Here is a 25,753-nt window from a genome sequence, read left to right on the forward strand (position 1 = left end):
TGATATGATATGATATGATATGATATGATATGATATGATATGATATGATATGATATGAATGATGATGATATGATATGATAATATTAGGCCAAGTAAAAAATAAAACATGTTTCACGTCCGGGTTTTCGAAAAAAAGGAGGAGGAGGGGGCTTTTTATTTTCTATTTTTTATCGCAAAATTGGTGTAAATACCCATAGGCCCTACTTAGAGCTGTTTTAGCGTAATGCCTGGAAAAAGAAGGAGGCCCTTTTTTATTTGTTGTTCTGAGAGTTACACCCCCTCCAATGATCACAAAACCTTCCTAAAATGTTTCTTGTATCTTAACAAGGCTATAGAAAGCATTCCAACTTCCTAGACATATTTTTTGAAAAGTTATAACTGAATTTCAAAAATAAAAATATATTTGAGGAAACCTCAAAAAGGAAGCGGGAGGGACGTGAAACATGTTTATGCCCTAGGCCTATATGATATACCGTACATAATTATGATATGATGTGATATGATATGATATGATATTGATGTGATATGATATGATATGATATGATATGATATGATATGATATGATATCAAACAATAAAAAAACCACCTGCATCATTGCTCACTTTTCCAAAAACGTGGGGACGTACAACGAATTATAAATTTAATGTGGCCTAAGAAGTAAGCCCTATGTATCGGCCAGCGCAGTATTTTGTTGTTGTTAAATGGCAAAACTGGAAAAACATATGAATACTTTTAAACAAATAAATAAATAAATAAATAAATAAATAAATAAATAAATAAATAAATAAATAAATAAATAAATAAATAAATAAATAAATAAATAAATAAATAAATAAATAAATAAATAAATAAATAAATAAATGACAAATCAACCAGATATATGGGAGCTGGTAGTGATTCTTTTTCTGTCCTTTATCTTCTGATTTAGGCCTACTAACAAAATCAGTCAAAATCAACATTTTTGCCCAACCAACGGCTGCTTTTACTTGCATAAAACTAAAAAGAAAAATCCCCGAAACGCAAAATCTGGATAGGTCGGGCCAGTAAATGTTTTTGTTTTTGTTTTTTGTCGCCTTATAATGAAAATGTCAAAGTGACGGTACAGAAAGTTCAGAAATGGGACTACTAAAATCATAAAAATGATAAAATTACAGACGAGAAAATGGTCGAGGATAAACAAATGAACAAGTAAATGGAGATGTATTAAACATCCCTGACGAATGAAATGGTGAATGAGTGATGAAATTTTATTTTTATAGGCCGATAGATAATTATACCGGTAAACATTGCGCCTGCGCACACGCAATCAATCAATTACCATGATTACGCATATGTACGGTAACCGTAATTTGTACTCTGCACACCAAAATAAACCACTGTCAATGTTTTTTTTCTTATTAAATTCACCATATAGGATTTACCTTCTCGTTCCTTTTCTGTAAAAAATGTTGAGGTCTCGTTATCAACTGTCAATGGCCGGGATTTCATCCAATTTCGTACCACATTTATAATATTCGTGCAGTGATTCCGTGAATCGAACACTTTCCACTCACCGCTGCAAAACCAAGCGTGCCAGTGCATACGCATGACGCGCTAGAGTGGATGTGCGTCTGTAGTGCGTTTTTGCTACCGCAACGCGTTGCCAGTTTCAACGTAAAACTGAATTTATACTCACCGCTTTTCAGAAAAGCGATTCTCACAAATCGCTGGGGCAAAAACGACGTTGCTTTTGCGAGTTGAAGAACTCTCAACTTTAAGCCTATGACACATGAATGCGTCAACAATTTCCTATCAACCAGACCCCCGCAACCGGATCTATTATTTTGCAAATTAATCACGTTGATTTACCTTTCTCGATCATTAACTTTTGGGGATAAATTCAAAGCAATAATTATTGAACGCAATGGATGTTCTAAAAATGTATTTTGTGGCCTTTTGAAGAACGTTTTGAATACTTATTAAATATTGTTGTCAGGGTTCGCAGGTTTTTTCCGCAAGTGGAAAAAACCGCAGTTTAAACCGCGGTTTTAACCGCTTGGCAAAAACAGTTTTTGCCAGTTTTTGCCGGCAAAAAAAGATTTTTTATCTCAAAACAAATTATTAAATTAAAAAAATTAATTTCCTGAGTGTAACAAGGCCAGATTTTGTAATTATAAAAGTAACATATTTAAAAGAAATTAAGGGCTGGGGTATGAACGTTTGGACAGTATTTATTGTGGGACATTAGAGCACATCAGACATATCGAATTGCATTCTGAATACGAAGAATGTCATTCTGATTTCAAATAATTTTGATTTTTTGAAATTCGCAATTTAATACATTTTTATGGCAAATCATTAAAAATTGATATTTTTGACATTTAACAGTACTTGAAGTAAACTTTATAAATCTGATGATTTATACTTAAAGTGTATGTAGGTGGGATGAAAAGCCGACGATCAATTGAAAATTTTGACCTTTCGTATTGAAGATATGGATTTTTTCCCAAAACACTAAAAACAAATTAGGTCTTTTTGGGAAAAAAATCCATATCTTCAATATGAAAGGTCAAAATTTTCCATTGACCGTCGGCTTTTCCTCCCTGCTACATACACTTTAAGAATATGTCATTAGATTTATATAATTTACTTCGAGGACTGTTATATATCAAAATTTGAAAATATCAATTTTTATAATTTGTCATAAAATTTGTATTATATTGTGATTTTCAAAAATGAAAATTATTTGATATCAGAAAGACATGCTTCGTATTCAGAATGCAATTCGATAGGTCTGAGGTGCTCTCATGTCCCACAAAAATACTGTCGAAACGCAATAAACGCTCATTTTAGATCCCTTAAAGGCATGCGTTTTCATTGCTCAATGGCGCATAACTGAAATGTGGCAAATTCAAAACTTTTTTATTTTTATGGACTTGATGAGACAAAAAATATGTTGAATGATTCATTAAAAGTTGTATGTTTACTGTTTATGAGCTTTCTGTGTACTTGTTACATTTTTGCCGGTTTAAACGGCAAAAACTGGCAAAACAGGTTTTTGCCAGTTATTGCCACTTTTCCGGCAAAAACAGGTTTTTGCCGGCAAAAACCGAACCCTGATTGTTGTCTTATCTGCAATCGCGATCGCTGATAGTAGGGGAGACCGGGGCAAAGTGGACCAACAATTTTTTGTCCAGCCCAAACAGGATTACGAAGCAAGACAAGGCAAAACTTAAGGTTTATAATCTTACCTTATAGGACTGCAACTAACAAATGACATTAATAAAGTTGATCGAAAATGCAGTTGTATTAAAGGAGTATTTCGTGATCCTATCATCCTCTATTTATGTCATTTTTCATTAGATATCCACGAAAAAAACCTATTCCCAAAATTTCAGTTGCTTCTGATTTTGCGTTCGCGAGTTATGCATGATTATGTATATTCAGTATATTACACTGCTCCATAGACAATGCGTTGTAATTTCGTTCTAGTGCACCAGACCGAAATTCAAATTTCACGATATATCTTTGCTAAACGAATTAATCTGCAAGAAATATTTTGTACATAAACATTATGTAGCCAGAGGTTTACAGTGATATAAAAATCCCATTGTGGCCTGTACACCATCCGCGATAATGAAAACGCGTAAAAAGGGTCGTTTTTCGTGGGAAGGCACGATACGCGCGTATCGCGTTTAGGGTGTCAAAAACATGAAAAATTGGAAAAAAGGGTAGCAAAATTGCAATTTCTAAATACGCGGAAATGAAATTTAGGGTAGGCTATGCAATTTGATGTTAGGAATGAAATCCTTGTTTAGGGTGTCGTTTTAGCCAAGGGTTAAATCCTTGTTTAGGGTGCTTTTCAAAAGTTGATTGCGGATGGTGTACAGGCCACAACGGGAGTGACCCCCCCGGGTAAAAATCTCAACTTTTTTGAGAAAAGTGGGGGGATGAGGCTGTGGATCACGAAATGCTACGAAGAAAATTACATCAAAATATGGCACAATATATCAGTCCATCAGATGCTTTTTCCCGTTGGATGCCCTATTTCTTTTTAAAAGAAGTTTTATTTAGAAGCAAGATCCTGTGCTAGATGCCTTATCACTAAAGTAAACAAATTACACACATGCATTGTGGTATGGATATTTGTCTCATTTCACTGCTTTTATATGAAAACGATTTATTATTTTGTAACAGAAAATATATTATACATGCTTATACCCACATTGCTGGGTTATTACAATAGTCAATAAACATTCAATTACAGTCAGTCTACTCTGAAGTACAAAGTACCGACGCGGACGCACACACTGTGCCGACTTTGAAGGCACGCATACCTGCAGCAGAGACGCAGCACTGCGCACTGTTTACGCGCCAAATACGCACGCGTTGTCACTTTGTACTTCAGAATGGACAAACTGTAACCACGATGGACTTTTGTAGTTTTGTGCACTGTAGTTATATTGAACTTTTTCTTAAATAAATCGCCTAGTGTAGCTTGCTGTATAGTTTTCTATACAGATGATATGCCTTACCACCCAGTAACAAATTGCACTGACCATTGTGACCTACATAGCTTTGTTTAACTAATCAGTTATGTGTATTGTCAGCATGTGATGGCTATAAGCCATTAGCCAATTGTTTATAAAAGAGGCTAAAAAATTCCTACACTGGACAGTCTCCCTGCAAGATAAAATGGGCTAAATAGCCCTTGTCATGTGTGGCAGGATTAGATAAAGGTATACAAATGAGGGTATGAGGGTGGTGGGCTACAATAGTTATTCAAGATTGTCAAGACAGAGAATATGTAAGGGATAAACTGGGTATAGGCATATATGAGATGTGGGTGCAAGTGGCATTAACGTTCACTTGTGTGAACAAAAAATATGGGCACCCCATACATCCCAGCAAACACAAAAACGTTTTAAATAAGTTATATTTTGGCTTTTGGTTTAGGTAAAAACGTTTTAATAACAATAAAATGTCGGGTTATATAAAGGTCATGATAACGTTTTGAAACGTTTTGTATGAAAACACACACTACAACAATATTTTGAAATGTTTTCAAAAAATGTTATTGTAAACTATTTTTGCAAACATTTTTGCCAAATATTGTGTCAATACTTAAATAACATTATGTTGAAATATTTGAACCCAGCAAACACAGAAATGTTCTTAAAATGTTTTTTTATAACATTTATATGTCGGTTTATATAAAGGTCATGAAAACGTTTTTAAAACGTTATTGAAAATATTTTGGGCAAACATTTTTCGCAAAATATTTGTTCAACCCAAAAATAACATTCTGTTTAGAAAGTTTTGTATCAAGTTTTCAAGAATGTTTTTGGAATGTTATTAAAACGTTTTTATACCATTTATATAACCCGGCATTTAATCGTTTTCTGTAAAACATTGTTGTTTGCTGAGCAGTAGATTATAAAATGTTTTTTAAGGTTATGAAAACGTTTTATACTCTTAATATACCCTTTATATAACCCGACATTTAAACGTTTTCTGACAACCTTTTGCGAATGATGTCGAAAACGATTTGTGTTTGCTGGGATGGTTGTCTTATGTATAAAACTGTTGGGGGACTTTGACAAATTTTTACTGCCAGAGATGCCATCATCACTTTGGCTTCAAATCGTAGTAAAATGGATAATCTTTGTAGTCGTCTGCTTTGTAGCCGAATGATGGTTGGGCCACGCCCGCCCAGTTAGAGCTAGTTAGCATTAAAATTGCACTTTTTTGCGCATCTGTCCCGGTAAAGTCATTAAGGTTGGTCTGAACCCTGGAATTATGGAAACTTTCGGGCCTCATAACTTCTAAATTGTTGGTCTAAAGTATATAAAAGTATACATATTTAGAATGGCAAAGTCTTGATAAGTTCATCTGTGAGGTCAAATTTGGGCCAAAATGCCATTTTTGGCCCAAAATCCCAAAAATTTGAGGGTAAAATTCCGGGGTAAAATGTACGAGAAGGCACTCCGCGCGCATAAATGTTAAGTAGGCATATTAAATTTTGTAATCTCAAGCAACAAATCAACAAAATGTGCGCACTTTACAATTTGGGAGTAACACTATGACTCCAATGAGTAATATAACTCCAAACGGTAACTTTTAGCTAATGAGTTAATGACCATTATAGGGGTAGATCCCGGGGGATATTTTGATAGGGGGTGGTCCATACAATCCTTCCCCCCCCCCAATGTTGACGCCTATGTATGGGTTTCTAACCAAAATTAACCCCATATTTGGTCATTTTAAACTAAAAAGTGCTAATTTTTTAGTTCCAGTTTTGTACTATTATTTCACCAGCTTCGCTTCAATATGACAAATTTTTTGCGCGCTTCGCGCGCATTTGTACCATAAACTTATTTTGTCGGCAAAAGGTGCTGGTTTCACTGGACTTCATGAAATTTTCTCCAACTCCAATGTCAAAAAGAAATCTATGCCACTGATAATGATGTATATTTTTGGTTTCTTTTTAGGACCTAAAAAAGGGGGATCAAAAAATTTTAGACCATAAAAAGGTATTAAAAAAATCCACCTTTTCTTGGGGGGGGTCAAAATTTTGACGTCCGAGGTTCCAACTTTTCCAACCCCCCCCACCAAAGTATTTATGAACACTCCCTTTGTCCGACCTGTTTTTTTCTCAGTTACCAACTATACATTTCCAGACTCTGATTGCTCAAGAAAGATTGACCGCGAAAGTCCACTAACCGCCAGCCAAAAAGGTCCTACTCGTCGGACTACATGGCGGCGGCGCGGTCACTGGACTTTCGCGATTTATCTTTCTTGCGCCATATGATATAGTGCAGTGGTCATATTCTGAGCTGAACATAGTCTGGTAAATAAGAAAAAAAGGCCCTACTCGTTGGACTATGGCGGCGGCGCGGTCACTGGACTTTCGCAATTCGTCTTTCTTGCGCCATGATGAGATGGTGGTCATAGTCTGAGCTGAACATAGTCTGGTAAATAAGAAAAAAAGGTCCTACTCGTCGGACTATGGCGGCGGCGCGGTCACTGGACTTTCGCGATTCGTCTTTCTTGCGCCATATGAGATAGTGGTCATATTCTGAGCTGAACATAGTCTGGTAAATAAGAAAAAAAAACCTACTCGTTGGACTATGGCGGCGGCGCGGTCACTGGACTTTCGCAATTCGTCTTTCTTGGGCCATATGAGATAGGCCTATTGGTCATAGTCTGAGCTGAACATAGTCTGGTAAATAAGAAAAAAAGGTCCTACTCGTCGGACTATGGCGGCGAAGCGGTCACTGGACTTTCGCGATTCGTCTTTCTTGCGCCATATGAGATAGTGGTCATAGTCTGAGCTGAACATAGTCTGGTAAATAAGAAAAAGGTCTACTCGTCGGACTATGGCGGCGGTGCGGTCACTGGACTTTCACGATTCGTCTTTCTTGCGCCATATGAGATGGTCATAGTCTGACTGAGCTGAACATAGTCTGGTAATTAAGGTCCTATACTCGTCGGAATATGGCGGCGGCGCGGTCACTGGACCTTCCGTCTTTCTTGCGCCATATGAGATAGTGGACATAGTCTGAGCTGAACATAGTCTGGTAAATAAGAAAAAAAGGTCCTACTCGTCGGACTATGGCGGCGGCGCGGTCACTGGACATTCGCGATTCGTCTTTCTTGCGCCATATGAGATATGGTAAATAAGAAAAAAAAGGTCCTAGTCGTCGGACTAGCAAATATTATTGAAAAAATTAGGTTACAGTGGTGGGGTGGAGCGAACACTTCGATCCGAAGAGGCAGGGGGCTAATCATGTTGCCGTGCTCAATGGGCCAGTAAAATGTAAAATCCGGTCCTGTGCATAATTTTGACCACTTACAGTGGGGTACTTTGTCGAACCCCAACGGTTTTAGAATAACATATATAGATTTGCTTTGACACCACATAACACATTTAGAATTATTATGTAAAGGTTTCATGATTACGTGTTAATCCAATGGCGACGTCAAAAAATGGCGATATCGCATCCGCCACCACCTGCAAATCGCAGATATTTGTATAGCGACTCCACTTTACACATCCAGATTAATTCAAAAAGTAAACTAAATTTCGCACTATTATCTAAAAAATACAACTTAACTTTAAGCTCAAAACAAAGAAATATACAAAGTGTTCAACCAGATAAAACCGCATTATCACATAAATTAAATTTCAATGTCACTTATCCACGAGAAATTCCTAGATTGGAGCACGGTGTGGATCAACGCAGAGAAAACTGTGATGGATATCGTTATGAGTTTGGCAGAGGGCCGAATATCGATTCGTCATTTATGTTTCGCATGGATTATCTTGAAGTAGCTAATTTAAGAGCATTCACCCCTAACATGAATTGATAGAGACAAATCGACATTTGGCTTCTGCTAAACTATTACATACCGTGAGGACAAAAATCAAAATAACTAACAAAATATATAACCAGAAAACGCCGCCGAATATACAGCACAATGCACATTAAACTACACAATAATACATGATTAATTACGTTAAAAATCGGTGTTGTAATATCTCTGGCAAGTTGAAGAGATGACGTGTCGTCATCACTAATTTGACTTTTTCAAGAGATTGTCGCACCAATGTTTGATGGTAGCTACTTTAACACCTTGGGAGCCGTAGATGATGAGAATTACCATCTCACCAACAATATTATTGTCTCGTCCGGGCATCTTAAAGTACATTTATAATCTAAAACTCAAAGTCCGAGTTTCCTAAGCAATAATCAGCTTTCTTGTTGCATCACTATCACTCAGCCTTAGCTTAACTTTAATCCACTCCCATATCCCTTCCTGACCTCCTGGCAGTCTCAAAGCTAGACTAAACTGATTCAGCACAGGACACTGAACATGATGAAGACTGAAAACTCACGTAACAAATCGTTGACCTCCGAAGGAGGAGCAACGCGCACGGGGTAATGGAAATTTAAAGCATTCGTGCAAACAAAAATTTAAAACCATAATTTAATGTTCAATAAAGAGTAAACTCATTGCCACGTACTTGACCTAAAATACGTCATCAACTTTCGGTTTAAAATATTAGCGCTTGACTATATCACTTGCATTCAAAACCAAACTAAAAAGCTATACACCTAACCAAGACTAAACATGGCAGGTGAGAAGTTGGAACACATTGCGGGGTTTTCCACTACTTCTATGGAATAGTCAGGTGTACCCAGACAGAAAGCCAGGTAAAGCTTGCCAGCATATTCTGATCCTGTATAATCACGACCTTTATTGTAGGTTGGTGATATCGGTTGTATCGTTGGATTGCTGATGGAATAAACACCCAACAAATCAGACTGGTCATCTGGGGAAGATGTACTTGGGGCTGAAGAAAAGTAAAAACCGCGACCATCGTTGACAGGAGCACACGATGGAGTTTCCGTATAAACACCCAACAAATCAGACTGGTCATCTGGGGAAGATGTACTTGGGGCTGAAGAAAAGTAAAAACCGCGACCATCGTTGACAGGAGCACACGATGGAGTTTCCGTATAAACATCCAACAAATCAGACTGGTCATCTAGGGAAGATGTACTTGGGGCTGAAGAAAAGTAAAACCCGCGACCATCTTTGACAGGAGCACACGATGGAGTTTCCGTAACGTAAGACTCGGGCTTTTGTTTAAGGATTGATATCTCTCCTGGACCACATATGTCGTCTAATCGTATAAGACACTTACATGTAAGATTGTTGGTGTCCAAAGGCGCTTGCTGTATTCTTGAACGACTGAATTGATTGGCCTGAATTTGAACTAGTTGCCATAAGCATTCACTCTGGTTGATATCTGATTGAAGAGCAGGATCTATCGGAGTGTAGCAGATTCCTAGGGCAACGCTACTGACGTTTTGTGGAGCATAGCTGCCATTGATAATGCGAAATTCCACGTAGTTGTAGCCTTCGACCAGTGCATCATTCACCAGTGCTACACATGGATAAGGTATGGGTGAACGTGAGATCTGCAGAATGGGCTGCTGTTTGGACGGGTAAATCGGTTGCTTTAATTGCGTCCTCATCTTCTTCCTCGACCTCCTCGACATCACTGATTGGTCAAGCTGGCTCTGCTGGTACATTTGCTGTTTCAGCAGCCGGCGCTGTTGGTGTTTGTTTAATTGCTGCTGGCGAAGATCTGTTAAAAAGGTGAGATAAACCGACGATGATTTCTACCTAAAGTGTATGTAGGTGGGATGAAAAGCCGACGATCAATTGAAAATTTTGACCTTTCGTATTGAAGATATGGATTTTTTCTTCCAAAACACCAAAAAAAAATTAGGTCTTTTGGGGAAAAAAATCCATATCTTTAATATGAAAGGTCAAAATTTTCAATTGATCGTCGGCTTTTCCTCCCAGCTACATACACTTTAAGACTATATCATTAAATTTATAAAATTTACTTCGAGGACTGTTATATCTCTAAAATGTGAAAAATATCAAATTTTAATAATTTGTCATAAAATTTGTATTATATCGTGAATTTCATAAAATGAAAATTATTTGATATCAGAAAGACATTCTTCGTATTCAGAATGCAATTCGATAGGTCTGATGTGCTCGCATGTCACACAAAAAATGCTGTCGAAACGCTCAAAACGCTCATTCCAGTTCCCTTAAATGTTCCAAAATTCTAGTAGGATATTTCATTATTGGGTAGAGTGTGAATGATTTGAATTATTATTGACGCTTATCGGTTACTTGGACAATTTGTGTTATTTTCAAATACGTTATTTATCATTTATAAATCTCTTTCTGACATTTCCCACTGGTAATCCACAAAGTGCTGCCAATTGTCTTAGGGAAACTATGTAAAGGTGGAAGGAGTATAATAAGGCGCAAGGTTTCAACATGGCGGTTGATGATGTTGTTGAATCGCAAATCAGAGATAAGATATTTAGGCAACTATGGGCAGCCCGGTCTCTCCGCTGGCAGCCAATAGTTAAAGAGCAAGTCAACTATTTTTTGTTTAGCCTAATCAACATACTAGGCCTTCTCCAACTATTCTGTTATACTGCTACATCTAAACCACACGGCCTTCTTAAATCTATATAAAGGTTTATCGTTCATTCTATGGTCATAACATAGAAGCAGATTCAGTTTCGCAGACTTTTCAATTTGTTTTGAAAGCACGCTAGTCACTACCACACGCATGTCTAAAATCGTCATGCTTACCTTGCTCTTCATATCGTGCTTCATATCGCAACACGTTCCTGTCAATAATCGCTTCAGTAGTCTTGTTGGAAGCTTGAAATCGTGCCTGGAGAACTATTGAACAAAAACATACAAACAAGAGAGGTGAACACACGAGGGCTATTAGAGGTTTATTAGGCATGAATTCACGAAACCGATTATTTTGTGATATAAATTGATTATAATATAATGCATTATTCAAGTACTTCCTCACCCCTATCCCTGAAAACGTGGGGGCACTGGTGGGGATTGTAAGCTGGGATTGAATATGGATTTATTGGTGCGCTCCAGGGGTACACTTTTCCGATCCTGCAATCCGGGAGATTTTGCTGGTAAAACCACCCGGGTAATGGGGCCGGGGAATGTACTTTTGAGTCATTTAAAAATATAATTAGTCCGAAAATTACAAGCCCCATCATTCTGCCACATTCTCGGGATACAGGTGGATTGGGCCAAAGTACACGAATAATGCATAAACTACTACTCCCTGTGATGGGGGTCCTCCAGTCAGAACCAACGAATAATCTAACTCCCCCCTTTTCCACAAAAAGTCAACTTTTAGATCCCCTTGGTTCACTTTTCCCCTCCCCATATTACCCCCAGTAAAAATACTTAAAGGAGTATTTCGTGATCGTAGCATACTCTTTCAGTACATATTCACGAAAAAAGCCTATTCTCAAAATTTCAGTTGATTCCGATTTTGCGTTTGCGAGTTATGCATGATTATATGTACGCTCGTATACACTGCTCCATATAGACAATGCGTTGTAATTTCGTTCCGGTATACCAGAACGAAATTCAAATTTCTCGATATCTTGCTAAACGAATTAATCTGCAAGAAATATTTTGTACATAAACATTATGTAGCCAGAGGTTTCCAGTGATATAAAAATCTCATTTTTTTTGTGGAGAAAATTGGGGGATGAGGCTATGGATCACGAAATGCCCTTTTAAGTGTCGTCACTGTAATGATGAAGATTAAAACAATGATGAAAATGATGTACTATGTCAATACGAAAACATTTTACCTTTGACTCCATGGTACTTCAGTGAGTGAACCGATTCCAGACATTCATCATAGTTCCGAAGAAGAGAAAAATCGTAATCTGTAGCTGGAGTGAGATCAATTTGATCTTCTTCAGTTTCCTTCAAACTAAAAATAAAACATTCAATAAAACAGTGTATGGGGAGTAGATCTTTACCCTCTTGTCGTCGGGCCAAACAACCTGTTTGAGGATGGCCATTATTATCACACGACATTTCCATTCTATTTTACATGTTGGTCTATACTAGTATTGTTTGTAATAAATGACAATTTAATTCAAAACCCCACATATCTCAGAATGGAGCTTCTCTTTTTTGCTTATGAAGAATAATAATTTTTATGAACACAATAGTTATACGGTGACAGACTTTGAAAACCAGTCACGAAACAATATTGAATTACAGCCTCTCATTATGCAATAAACCTATAACTTGTGATTTCTTAAAGACACTGAAACTAGCCCATAGATTGAGAATTTTGTTGTTCTGAGCATTTTGATACCACTTTCCACAAGGTGGAAAATGACAAAGTTCGATAGTTAATTCTTAATGTCGATTCACGCCGCCTTTTCTAACGGGCTAAATACAGCGTGACAGACTAACGCTCACTGCGCTGTGTTCATAATTTGTGTTTTTTGAGAGATTGGTATAATAAGTTGTGGACACTTTTTGCGCGCAGTACATATACTCTTGTGCGGGGTATATATACTCAATCTATAAATAATTTGCCACGAACACTCTTGTAACTGTGCGAACAACAATGAACCTTTTGGGAATACAACAATAACAACAATTTAAAAAGCGACAAAAAGAAACAAAACACGTGTAATACCTTTTCTCCAGCAGCGAAGCGTACTGTTGAGTACCACCAGTGAATATTAGCATCGATATGAAGAAAATACAAAGGAACAATGGTTTACTTAAGGGATCTAGAATGAGCGTTTATTGCGTTTCGACAGCATTTTTGTGGGACATGAGAGCACCTCAGACCTATCGAATTGCATTCTGAATACGAAGCATGTCTTTCTGATATCAAATAATTTTCATTTTTTAAATCACAATATAATACAAATTTTATGACAAATTATAAAAAAATTTATATTTTTCAAATTTTTGATATATAACAGTCCTCGAAGTAAATTATATAAATCTAATTATATATTCTTAAAGTGTATGTAGCAGGGAGGAAAAAGCCAACGGTCAATTGAAAATTTTGACCTTTCATATTGAAGATATGGATTTTTTCCCCAAAGACCTTTTTTGGTGTTTTTGGAAAAAATCCATATATTCAATACGAAAGGTCAAAATTTTCAATTGATCGTCGGCTTTTCATCCCACCTACATACACTTTAAGTATAAATCATCAGATTTATAAAGTTTACTTCGAGTACTGTTAAATATCAAAAATATCAATTTGTAATGATTTGCCATAAAATGTGTATTAAATTGCGAATTTCAAAAAATCAAAATTATTTGATATCAGAAGGACATTCTTCGTATTCAGAATGCAATTCGATATGTCTGCTGTGCTCTAATGTCCCAAAATAAATACTGTCCAAACGTTCATACCCCTTCCCTTAAAAAGGAGAACGGTACAAAAAGTGAGCAAATTAACATCAATTCAGTGTAATAAAATGCATTATGCAACGTCGAAATTTGATCAAGACATCTAATTAAATCATGAATATTGGGTCTGAATAATTATATTTGTTTAAATATAATTTTTTATTATTTGTATATTCTATCCAGTGACATTGTACTAGGTTGAAGTTCAATGATTGGAGAGAACAAAGGTCTCTTTTTAGGGTAAAATTAATAATGTTAAGCCATTCACCTATTTGCTCATATAAGAAACTGGATTAAGCAAATATCATCATAATTATTGCTATATTAAATTAATGTTTAAATGTAAAAACAATTTACGAAAAGTAAAATCTATACCCAGCAAACACAAAAATGTTTTGAAAACATTATAAAAGTGTTTTTGTTTTGGTAAAACGTTTCAATACAGTTGAATTTCGGATTTAAATGTCGGGTTATATGAAGGTCATGAGAACATTTTTAAAATGTTTCATATGAAATAACAGTACAGCAACATTTTAAAAATGGTATCAAAATGTTTTTGCAAAATATTTTTTGACATCATTTTAGTCAATTTTTTTTGTCAACAATTAATAACTTTATTTTAGAATGTTTTGCATCAAGTGTTCAGAAACCTATTTGTTTTGGTGTTTAGGGAAAAAATATCCATATCTTCAATACCAAAGTTCAAAATTTTCAATTGATTGTCGGCTTTTCATCCCACCTACATACACTTTAAGTATAAATCATCAGATTTATAAAGTTTACTTCGAGTACTGTTAAATATCAAAAATATCAATTTGTAATCATTTGCCATAAAATGTGTATTACATTGCAAATTTCAAAAAATCAAAATTATTTGATATCAGAAGGACATTCTTCGTATTCAGAATGCAATTCGATATGTCTGATGTCCTCTAATGTCCCATAATAATTACTGTCCAAACGTTCATACCCCATCCCTTAAGTTGTTAATATTACTTTAAATCAAATCAATTTAGCCCTCATCTTACTAAGGCTGGGGTGGTCGGGGTCGGGGTCGAGGTGCTGGCCGTAGATTTCATTCGTAGAGCTAATCGTACTTTGTGCTCATTTTAGCAAAATATGTTTTAGACTTACCACCAATACTACCAGGCACGGGGGTAGTCGGTCAAACTTTGAGGTGGCTGGTGGTGTAGAGTTGTTGAGGCCCAGCGATTTTTATTTTTGCCCGTACAACAAACTTCGATATTGAATTCACACTTGATATTTAGATTAGCCCAAATATTTTTTTTTTCGTTTTGGTTGGTTGAAAAAACAGCTATGCTCTACGCACTAACCCCTCAATTTTTTACTTTGTTTGAGGGCCTCTTTTTCTTTAATGTAAAACAAAAAGGGAACTGAAAAATTCATTAAAACATGGACCAAAATAAATGTATATAATTCATAAAAGCTATATACTCGCGCGATTCCAAAAATTTATTGCAAAATGTATTTTCGAATTGTATGATTTTTTTTTGGATTGTAAAGTTGCAAAGCTGCACTCACATTTTATTTTGGTATCACTGGATAGAAGAGACCCATAGATGGCCTTTGATTCCACAGACACTGAAAGGCAAACTGGAGTCAGGGTGACTCTATAAGTAGTATCCAGCCGCTAGTCTGCGACTGTATGTTTAAAATGACTCTATAGACCTTTTCCCTTCTTCCTATCATGCACTATTCCAGGGGGTATGAGTGTCGCAAAATACATCATCTCCCCGGGGGAGTACAGAGTTATGTTCATTACATTCTGGAATACGGACATTTCGGCTGGTGCCCTCATCACAAAACAAAAATAGAATCGCATATAATCATGAAAATGGCGCACGATCACTAATACTTTTCGGGGGCAAAAACAACATTTCTATACCTTATTGACATGGTGTCATCGCGACACCGTGAAAAACTAATGACGGGACACACAGTGATATATGGTCGGCGTCCGTTTCACTTTTTTTCGGAGATGAAAATAAAACGTAAACAATAATCACTTACACAGATGTTCTCCATCGCTCCATCGCTCCGTAACTGCATCACTCGTGTATTCAATAATTGCATAATTAGTTATATCGATGGCCTTCACGATAATCCGCATATATGGAATCAGTATGCCCATATTAAGACAAAATAATTGCAAAGACCATCGGATGCACACGATCTATGAGGTTAATTGACTACGTCATACCCCCTGGAATAGTGCATGATGGGAAGAAGGGAAAAAGGTCTATATTGGGAGTCAAATAACTCATGTGTAGAATCATCAACGGTGACTCTTCAGCGGAGTCAACAAATTATGACACTTAAAGGGAGACAGATGACTCCCAAAATGGAGTTAATTTTGACATATAGTAGCGGAGTGGCCGGACTCAGCTTTTAGAGTCACACTGACTCCAGTTTGGCTTTCAGTGGAGTTTTATAAAACAGGCTAGGCTGCTAAGAGATTTGATATAAAAAGTATCCCCCTTTAATAGTAAAGAGTGTAAACAAAATACGTCTGTAAAAAACGTCGGTAACACAGAAACAAAATTAAATTAAAATATAAGATAGAAGTTCACAGAACTATGATACTTATAATTGGATTTTGACGATATGCGTATAAGATACATGTTTTTATTACAGACAATACTATTACCATTGTTATAATTTGGTTCATATCATGTTTGGCAGTGACGTATGTGCGTATTTAGCTGGCTGCAGTATCAAATCGTGCGTGTAAAGTTAATTGCGCAGAACGTACTCGCACGCGCACAAGGGCGGTTTGTCGGCACGCTTGCGGCGCAACCGAAAAAAAAGCATTGACGTCACTACCGAACTTGAATGAAGCAAGCGAACCAATGTATATTGGCAAAATTGTGTGAACCCTCATATGGATATGGACATAATCAATTCCAAGATCGAGGAATGACATCTCCGTATAAATGGACATGGGTAAGATATATGCTACCATTGTACTATATTCTACGAGTACACTTACCAAAAGAAAGGCCACCTTGTCTTTCTCTTTGAGAACATTTTCAATCTTCTTGGTTGACTCAATTATTTTAACTGATGCAGCAGTCGTTGCAGCGATCTGTGTGGATAGAGTCGTCATCTTGCTTTCTTTACGTTGCCGTAGGTATTCCTTGACGCTACACTCAGAGGCCTTCAAAGTCGTGATCAGTTTGGCAAATTCTTTTGAAACCGCTTCCTCTGATTGTTGATGGTTGGTCTAAATAGTTAATGAACAGTGATGTAATGTTAAAAGACACTAAAGAAACCTATTCGGGTTTCACGTTCTTAAATCTAGTCTTTAAATATACAAAAATAATTTATGTAAGAAATAAAAGCACCGTCAAAACCACATTTTCTACGGCAATTAGTCTTAGTCATCATCGTCGTCATCGTTGTCATCATCCCCTCATCCTGCTCCTGCTCCCGCTCCTCCTCCCCGACCTCCTCCCCCTCTTCCTCATTATCGTCACCATCATTCCTGGTCCTTACTTCAGATTATCTACTATCTGTTTACATTGAAGGGAAGTTACGAACCTTGCAAACTTGTTCGCCGTTCTGAAGTGTCCTAATGAAGCTGTCATGTTCGTGTTTCCTTGCTCGTAGTACTGTGGCACGCTGCGTAATGTTAGTCTACAATAAAAATTGGGAACGAATTTATAAAAAGCAAAATTGGGAAAATATGCAGCTACGCAGTAAAGAAGAGCTAAGAAGCACAAAACCCTCATGGGGGTGTTATCAGTGGCATACGGGGCAACATTTCTAATGGGTTAAAATTGCCAAATCATTCTGTTGCTACCCTCACAGATTACTTTAACATAATGCGCGCTAAAAATTTGGGTAAAACAGATCAAAAGGAAGATGCACGGTGTAAATTATTCAACTTTCGTCAAATTATACCACCCAGTTAAAAGAAAACCATTCCATTTAAAGGAAGACATTCGTCAAGTTAGTATAATGCTATTTTAGTCACAAACACTTCACTTTGATCGAGTATTCATCAAAGAAACAAATACGTTATGTGAAACGGCAATATTTGCACATTGTGAGATACAACGCAAATAACATCGTTGTATTAAAAGTGCGACAAAATACGTTGGAAACAATAATACGTTGTAAACATCGATTTTTACGCAAAAATACAAATACGGCGGCAAATACGTTTTTTGGCATATCGATGGATCCAAATTGGTTATTGTGATGGATCCGTCCACTTTTAAATTCTCAGCGGCACACCCCTATCCAAACCAAACTTGGGTAAACCACGGGCAACATCTATGCCCAGGATTGGGTAATTTTGACGTCAAAAATGTCGAATACGCCAGTCACTATGTAATACGGCCGACGAATTGTTATATTGATTGTTTGGCATACTGCAGTTACTGTCCGTTTTCCTATACACAATACACAGTGCTCTCGGCTCATCATTGACACGTGACCTCTACAAATAGTGTATGTTAGAAGTATAGGATATTGCCTAGTTAACGTCACTGTGTGAAAATTATCCGGCCAATATTTAAAGTATTCTCTGAAATTCTAGAAAATATTGTTTTGTAACATGTCCTAAATGTTTAGCTAATTAAGGTGTTTGGAAATATTCGCACTTTGGTGTTTTAGTGTATGTTATAGGTAATAGGAAGCTATAGGACATTGCCTAGTTAACGTCACTGTGTGAAAAATAACCGGCCAATATTTAAAGTATTCTCTGAAATTCTAGAAAATATAGTTTTGTAACATGTCCTAAATTTTTAGCTGATTTGGTGTTTGGAAATATTCGCACATTTGTGTTTTAGGAAGGATATGTAAACGACAGATAACACCAAAAAATATGAAGAAATTATTTCCAAACCGTGTTAATTCAACAACCATTATGTTTCTCATTTTCAAGAATGATGGTAACAATATGCAGACTATTGTCTCATTTCGTTAACAAAGGCCCACATAGTATTGTTACCTTGCGTTTGTTTTATAATCGGTTACCCAACTGAAACTATAATACCAGCTCATTGCCATACCGCACAGGTAAAACAGAAACATGTGTAGTGTGGATTTAACCAGCGAAGATCTGATTTAATCAGTTGAGTTGTTTTCAATGAGTGTTATCTTGGTTTCATAGCTTTTAATGGGGTTTAAGTCCTGCAAAGGTCGCCTTCTTTATATCTATCATTACATGTTTATTCCTTTGAACTGTATAAAGACCAGCATTATTGAATTATTCATTAGCTTATTTTCTGTTTTTACCTTTCGTTGTGCAAATGCCTGTTGTATATCACACACTTTGTGCTCATGATGGCCACCAGTCCGGTCACACAAGTAGCAGATTGGTCGTTCACATGGCTCACAATACATATCCAGCTCTTTCCCCTCGTGATCAGGGCACGTAATAACTTCTTGACGGGAACTCTTTGCCGCTTCTCCTGGCGTTTGGATAATGTGTTTTGCGAGTGGACCTCTCATGGGGTGATAGATTTGGAAACAAGAATTGCAGTAAGAAGCCTCACATGTCTTGCAACATTTATCAGCCTTCCCTTTAGTATCACCCTCACACAGGTCACAAGGAGTCGACTTTTGCGAGACATTTTCCTCCTTTGTAGTCATGCGGGTTTCCTGAAACTTATCCACGATACTTGCCAGCATAAAATTGCGCGGGAACGAATCGATGCCAAATTTACCGATGGAAAAATTTTGACGGCAAGATGGACACAGGACGGCTTTGGACGCATTTGGTGGCGCTTTCAGTACCTGGGTAAGACATGCGTGACAGAAACTGTGCTGGCAGGGAAGGATGCGAGGATTTGTGTAGAAATCAAGACAAATAGCGCAGTGTAGTTCAACCTCTAAACTCGACGCCATTTTGATTAGTACGATTGCATGAGTTAAGCTATATCTGGTAACTGAAAGGGTCGCAGCTACGTGCGGCACTCTGTTTTGATGAGTCACGAACGATCCGTGCTTGATAAAGACTCGATTATGAAGTTCAACGGTCATTATGATAAGGATAATGAACTGAGTGCAATGCATTCGTCAAGATAATCGCACGCGCCGTGGAGTTATTGCATTTAGCTCGAGAGCCGATAGGCTCGAGAGCTAAATGCAATAACTCCATGGCAAGTGCAATTATCTTGACGAATGCATTTGCACGAGTACATTATCCGTCATACACTTTGAGTGTATTAAAACAGTAGGCAATATTAATTGCTGCATTCATTATATTAGTTTTAATATTAGGGAAAATATCTTACATTTTAAAAACACCGTCAGGCCATTGACCAGCTAGGTAGCATTCAACTGGTAAAGAAAATCAATCCCTCTATAAGTTAGCTATCAATGGTATCGATTGCGCCATACGTCATACTTTAGTAACTTATTCACGCATGGTTTGTAACCAATTGACTTTATGTTGTGATCATTTAATATCGTGGTTTCGAACACAGATAGCACTGAACCAGTTCACCTGGAAACGATCGATTTAGATGTCCGACTAGTACTACGGTGAATTGAGATGAGAGAAAAAACATATCAATATCAACTGGACTTTATAGCTCTATAATTTGAACTTTAAAATCTACTTATATTAAAACACACGACATTGGGATTTTAAAATTTGTTCAGTATTATAAAGCATGATCATGATACTATGCGCTAGTGTGTGTTTCCCGGGCCCGGCCATGTTATTTTAGATATAGGCCTACATGGATTTCATTTGTAAAATGCTGAATATTTTGCATCTTGTATAATTATGATCCACCTGTTTTTGGCCCTTTTTAATTAATAGAAGCTCGATTATTCTCATTTGATGTTTGATTTATTTGAGGTCATTAATCATAATTTATGACAATGCTATTTGCAAAATAGAACACCGTTTGTAAGTAACTGTACCATTTTAACACCACAGAATGTATATTCGTACTTTTTTGAAAGAAACCAAGATAAGGTTTTGATCTATATTTCCTCAGTGAAAAGAATTCTTGATCTCACGATGTAAGTTTGAAGTTCTATTACCAGTTTATTTTTGACGTAAGTATCCTCTGTCTGTGTCCTTCGCCTTTTAAACAATTTTGATTCTATAATAGGACATTACCCCAAATCACAGAACGTGTCATTACGTTTTTGGCATTCTTTACTTCCGTTAAGTACTTCATCATTTAGCCGTAACAAACGTTATCTCAAGGATGCAACTTACCTCAAATGTAATATGATCAATGTACGGATATATCCAATCATGTCGTTATGAATTCGGCAGACGGCCGAATCCGGATTCGGCTTTTGGTAAATTCATTTTACGCATGCATTACTTTTGAATTTGAGAACAAGGGATCAATGCTGTACATAATAGAGGGCAGTATATCAATTTTTTAACGGAGATCAGATGATAACAGCATAGTAGGTATTCAAAAGAGGGCGGCATACAGGTTTAGCTAACGGTGCATTGCCGTACGGTCAACGACGATAACCGTTAAAAAGTCGATATGCTGCCCTCTATTGATCCCTTGGTCTCAAATTCAAAAGTAATGCATGCGTAAAATGAATTTACCGAAAGCCGAATCCGGATTCGGCCATCTGCCGAATTCATAACGATATATACGATTAATCTAGCCGTCGCAGCCCATCCACTCTACTCCCTATTCCAGAAAAATCCCGGCCCCGTGCATCCGCGGGTATTCATGCTCGTCGAAAATTTCGCGAAATAAGGGGTGTTTTCAGATGAAGAAACCCGATTCGCGAAACACAAAAAGGGTGTTTTTAACCCACGTATTCGCGAAATTGAAAAAAAAAAGGGTATTTTCACCAAAATATCACTTCTCTTAATGCTTTTACCAGAGAAGCAATTCAATAGTGTTCAGTGGCGTAACTAGGGGGGGGGGGGGCAGGGGGGCAAAATGCCCCGGGCGCCACCCACCCAAATTGACCAATATTATTCAGCATCGATTTTGCGCCCTCCAAGCGATGAAAGTCAAAATGTGTGCGCGCTACGCTCGAATTTCAGTACAAATTCAATTGAAAGAACATTTTTAGACCAATATTCAACTTCTATTAACCAAAATTAATTAATGGTAGGCCTTATGTGTCCAAAATTTCGCGCGCTCCGCGCTCAATTGTTGCAAGAATGGGGGGGGGGCATTATGTAGATATTCTCGGATGGGAGGGGTAGGGGCGCCAATTTTGTTTCTTGCCCCGGGCGCTACCAACCCTAGTTACGCCACTGATAGTGTTACAGGTCCTCCTACTTCCCGGTCCTATTCAATTTTAACTTTAATATGATCCACTCTGCAGAATAAACATAAATGAGGCTATAAAACGCCTGCGCCAGTGCAATTCGTGAATTGTACGCAGCCTACGCGTTTCTGCCAGAAAAAGGTATACTAGAAATTTTCTAATTTGGACCTTCTAGAACATTTATATCCTGTTTTTATCCAGACAAGTGGATTTGTTTGGGAGGGGTGCGGTTGCGGGCTTGGGTTTGTCCAAACATTATTGATTCAGACAAGAAGAATGAAGATCAGAGAATTTTTACTCCAGGGAATATGTTAGAATAAAATGTCTAACGCCAGAATACACGCAAGAGTTCACGCAATCGCACGACATAAACAACAGAATGTATTATGATTTCAACACAATTATTTATTCGTACAGTTTGATTGGACAATGCTAAACACAATTTAAAATTAAAGGATTGTGAACTATTACAAGTACAGATTTGTTTCAAAGAGTACTTGCAGGTTGCTGATCTACTGTCTCTGCCCTTATAGAAAAAAAGTTTTTTTTTATCTCAGAGTCCATGGAAGTCCTTGCGGAAATGCGGGTAGACTCTAGTTGGTGTCAGTGGAAAACGCACTCATGATGGAAAAATCACGAGAAATATCCTCCACTTCTTGACAGTTTTTATATCGTCGAGTCCATTAATCAACTCCAATTAGCTTGCTGACAAAGATTTCCAATCCTGACGCAGTCTTTGCATTGCAGACTTCCCCAACCAGAGGATGTCACCGAAGCTTAATATCTCCCTAAATAATTGGTATTTATTCATGAGTCAGGTGCTTACTAATCTTTCCACAAATGCTGATTAGATCGGCTCTAAAACCTGTACTAATCATTAATTCACAATAATGCTGACCAGCTAATGTACTCTTGAAGAGCATCAAATAATATTCACCCATATTTCATAGATCTAAACATGAGGTTATTACTATTTTTGTAACTTTGTATCATGTCGAGAACAACTAATATTCATATTGCATCTTTCATTCTTCCATTTATACTCATTTGCCCAAACTCTTTAGATATACATTATATACATTATTATGATGTGCTATGCTAAATTTACATTTTGGAGGGGCGCTGATTGAATGTTATACATAAATTGGTCGATACGACATCCTCTCTAACATGGCTTCCGGGATATGTGCCCTCCTTGCATCTGTTAATGTAATAAGCGTTTAGGCTCTAACCTTTAAAACAATACCTTTTAAGTCTTAAGATTACAGAATGTACTGTTTACTTTAGTAAGAGTAAAATTATTGCCAGTACTTGTTCTTAAACATAATCTTTGGTCGGCTGGCTTCATAATCAAGATCAAGGTTAAGTCCAATTAACGCTGCCAGCATTCAAACCAGCCAAGTTGTAGCTTTATCGTGTTTATTGTGCTGATACCTTTCCTGCTAGGCCATCGTGTCCAACAAGACGATTTACTTCAGACTAATCATGGCAGGTGAGAAGTTGGAACACATGGATGGGTTCTCCACTACTTCTATTGAATATATAGGTGTATCCAGACAGAAAGCCACGTAAAGCTTTCCTGTATTACCAGCATCAGTGCGAGGATCCAGGCTGTGGGGATGGGGAGCTGGTCTTGGGTATTGTATAGCTGGATTGCTTATTGTGTAAACACCTAACAGCTCAGATTGGGCACTTACAGAAGATGGACTGGTAGTGCAAGACCTTACACCCATACTTGAACCAAAGGAACTTGAAGAACCAACGACATGATACATGCCCTTGTTGACAGTGACAGGAGTAGGCTTGGTAGGAGTGGGAGAATTTCTTGTGACGTTGGACGCGGGAATTTGTTTCAAAATGGATATCTCTCCAGGCCCACATTTGTCGTCTAATCTTATGAGGCACCTATATGTAGGATTGGTGGAGTCCAGAGGCGCTTGCTGCATTCCAGGATGACTGACTTGATTGACTTGTATTTGAATTAGTTGCCATAAGTATTCATTCTTGTTGATATCTGATTGAAGAGATAGATCTTCCGGAGGGCAGCAGATTCCGACGGCAACAGGGTTCCTTCCTCTTACGCCGCGGTTTTGTGGGACATTGGCGATAATGTGAAATTCCACGTAGTTGTATCCTTCGACCAATTCAGCTTTCAACAGAGCTACACATGGGTACGGTTCGGGTGGACGTGCGTTCTTCAGCATTTGGTGCTGTGGCAACACCTGTAGCTGCTGCGACCTCGCCCGCTGAGCTAATGAAAAGCCCCCTGGCTGCCACTGTGTGTGGGTCTGCTGGGGAGGACCTGCGATAGAGGAGATAACAGGGGAAGTGTTCCGTAATATTTGCAATACTTGGGTGGATGAAGGAATAATAATTAGATTACAATCTAGAAATATTACATCTGTGGCAAAGTTACACTGTTTATACTTTTGGTTTCCCTTTTTAGACGCTTTTTTATGATCTATTCAATATGATAATCAAATAACAACTGAATTGGATTCATATATCCGTTGACCCACATAACATTTATCAGTAGTTTTATGATATTATTTTATGTCCAGTTTTTCTGCCTCCGAAGAGGCAGTATGTTTTAAAATTGACACCTAGAAAGACGCACTATTGCGCGGCATGTAGGCCGATTGTCCTATATGCGTGACACATTTATATTCTGACAAGTACCCTAATTTCCGCCCAATATTGAGAACCTGCAGGTTTGGGTGCGTTTGGGCTACGTTTCACTCGTTGCCAATTATTGCGGTAGAAAGTACCCACTCTTCCCTACGCCATACATAAATTCGCCTAGCCCCATTTCCCTAAAATGAAATTTCCAAAAGGTAACCAGGCTTCCTTAGCATGTGCAATAAACTAGCATTAAAATCAATCTTATTCTATAGGGATTCTAGAAACACTTGGCAAGTGGCACCACTGGTGTGGAAATAACCTGGTCTTAGTTCATGAATTATGCATTAGAATATTCTCCCGGGCCAAAATCGAACAAAGCCGGTAGCTTTTGTGCGATTTTGGTTCGTAAATATGCCCGGGAGAATATGTCAGTGCTGTGTTTACAGACATGCAGATGTCAATCAAACCAATACATTCATTCATGATTTTATCAATCGCCGTGCATGGGCAAGTCAAACCAGGGAACTTTGATTATTATCGGGAATTGCCTATCACACATGATCGCACACAAGGTCGTAGGCAAATGGTCGGACCTCATCTGCCCAGAACATATTGACCCAGGTCAGCATACCGCCATATCCTTCCCGACATGCTTAGTAGCCAAGTCCGTAGAAGAGTGGATCCACACACTAGGCAGGCACACATATATACATTTGGCTATATTTTATTATACGATCAATACAGAGCACTGGTCTTTTTCAATACTCTTCAGTTACTCTTATCATGTCCTTGTATACATCCGTTGGCTCAACTTTTGAACCGGTTTCTTCGCAAATTTCAATTTTTGATTTGAGAAAGAGGAACGGAGAGCATCTTATAGACTCAATCAATGTCAAGGAACATCAGACAGGCGATTCAAATTCTCAAACGATGAGCTTTCAACAGCGACATTGCAACATTATCTCTTGACGGTGTGTGTATGATCCACTGCTCAAAATTGAGTAGGCGAGACAATATTTAGTAGCCCCCTCCCTGCGTACGGGCCTGGGCCCATATGCAACGAAGCCTACTAGACCAACTCCAACTT

The 25,753-nt window shown here is 37.6% G+C and overlaps 1 protein-coding gene across 1 annotated transcript; it reads right to left on the minus strand.

Moving 5' to 3' along the window:
- Positions 1 to 9,075: 9,075 nt before the first annotated feature.
- On the minus strand, positions 9,076 to 19,403 carry LOC140147146 (uncharacterized). Its single transcript, XM_072168929.1, has 7 exons — positions 19,069 to 19,403; positions 17,365 to 17,460; positions 16,814 to 17,047; positions 13,070 to 13,092; positions 12,222 to 12,346; positions 11,176 to 11,268; positions 9,076 to 10,138 (listed from the first exon to the last, which is right to left on the minus strand). Exons 1-7 carry the CDS (start codon positions 19,282 to 19,284, stop codon positions 9,099 to 9,101), a joined length of 1,827 nt encoding a protein of 608 aa, XP_072025030.1. The 5' UTR covers positions 19,285 to 19,403; the 3' UTR covers positions 9,076 to 9,098.
- Positions 19,404 to 25,753: the final 6,350 nt, after the last annotated feature.

This window comes from Amphiura filiformis, chromosome 1 (genome assembly GCF_039555335.1).
Source record: "Amphiura filiformis chromosome 1, Afil_fr2py, whole genome shotgun sequence".
NCBI lineage: Eukaryota > Metazoa > Echinodermata > Ophiuroidea > Amphilepidida > Amphiuridae > Amphiura > Amphiura filiformis.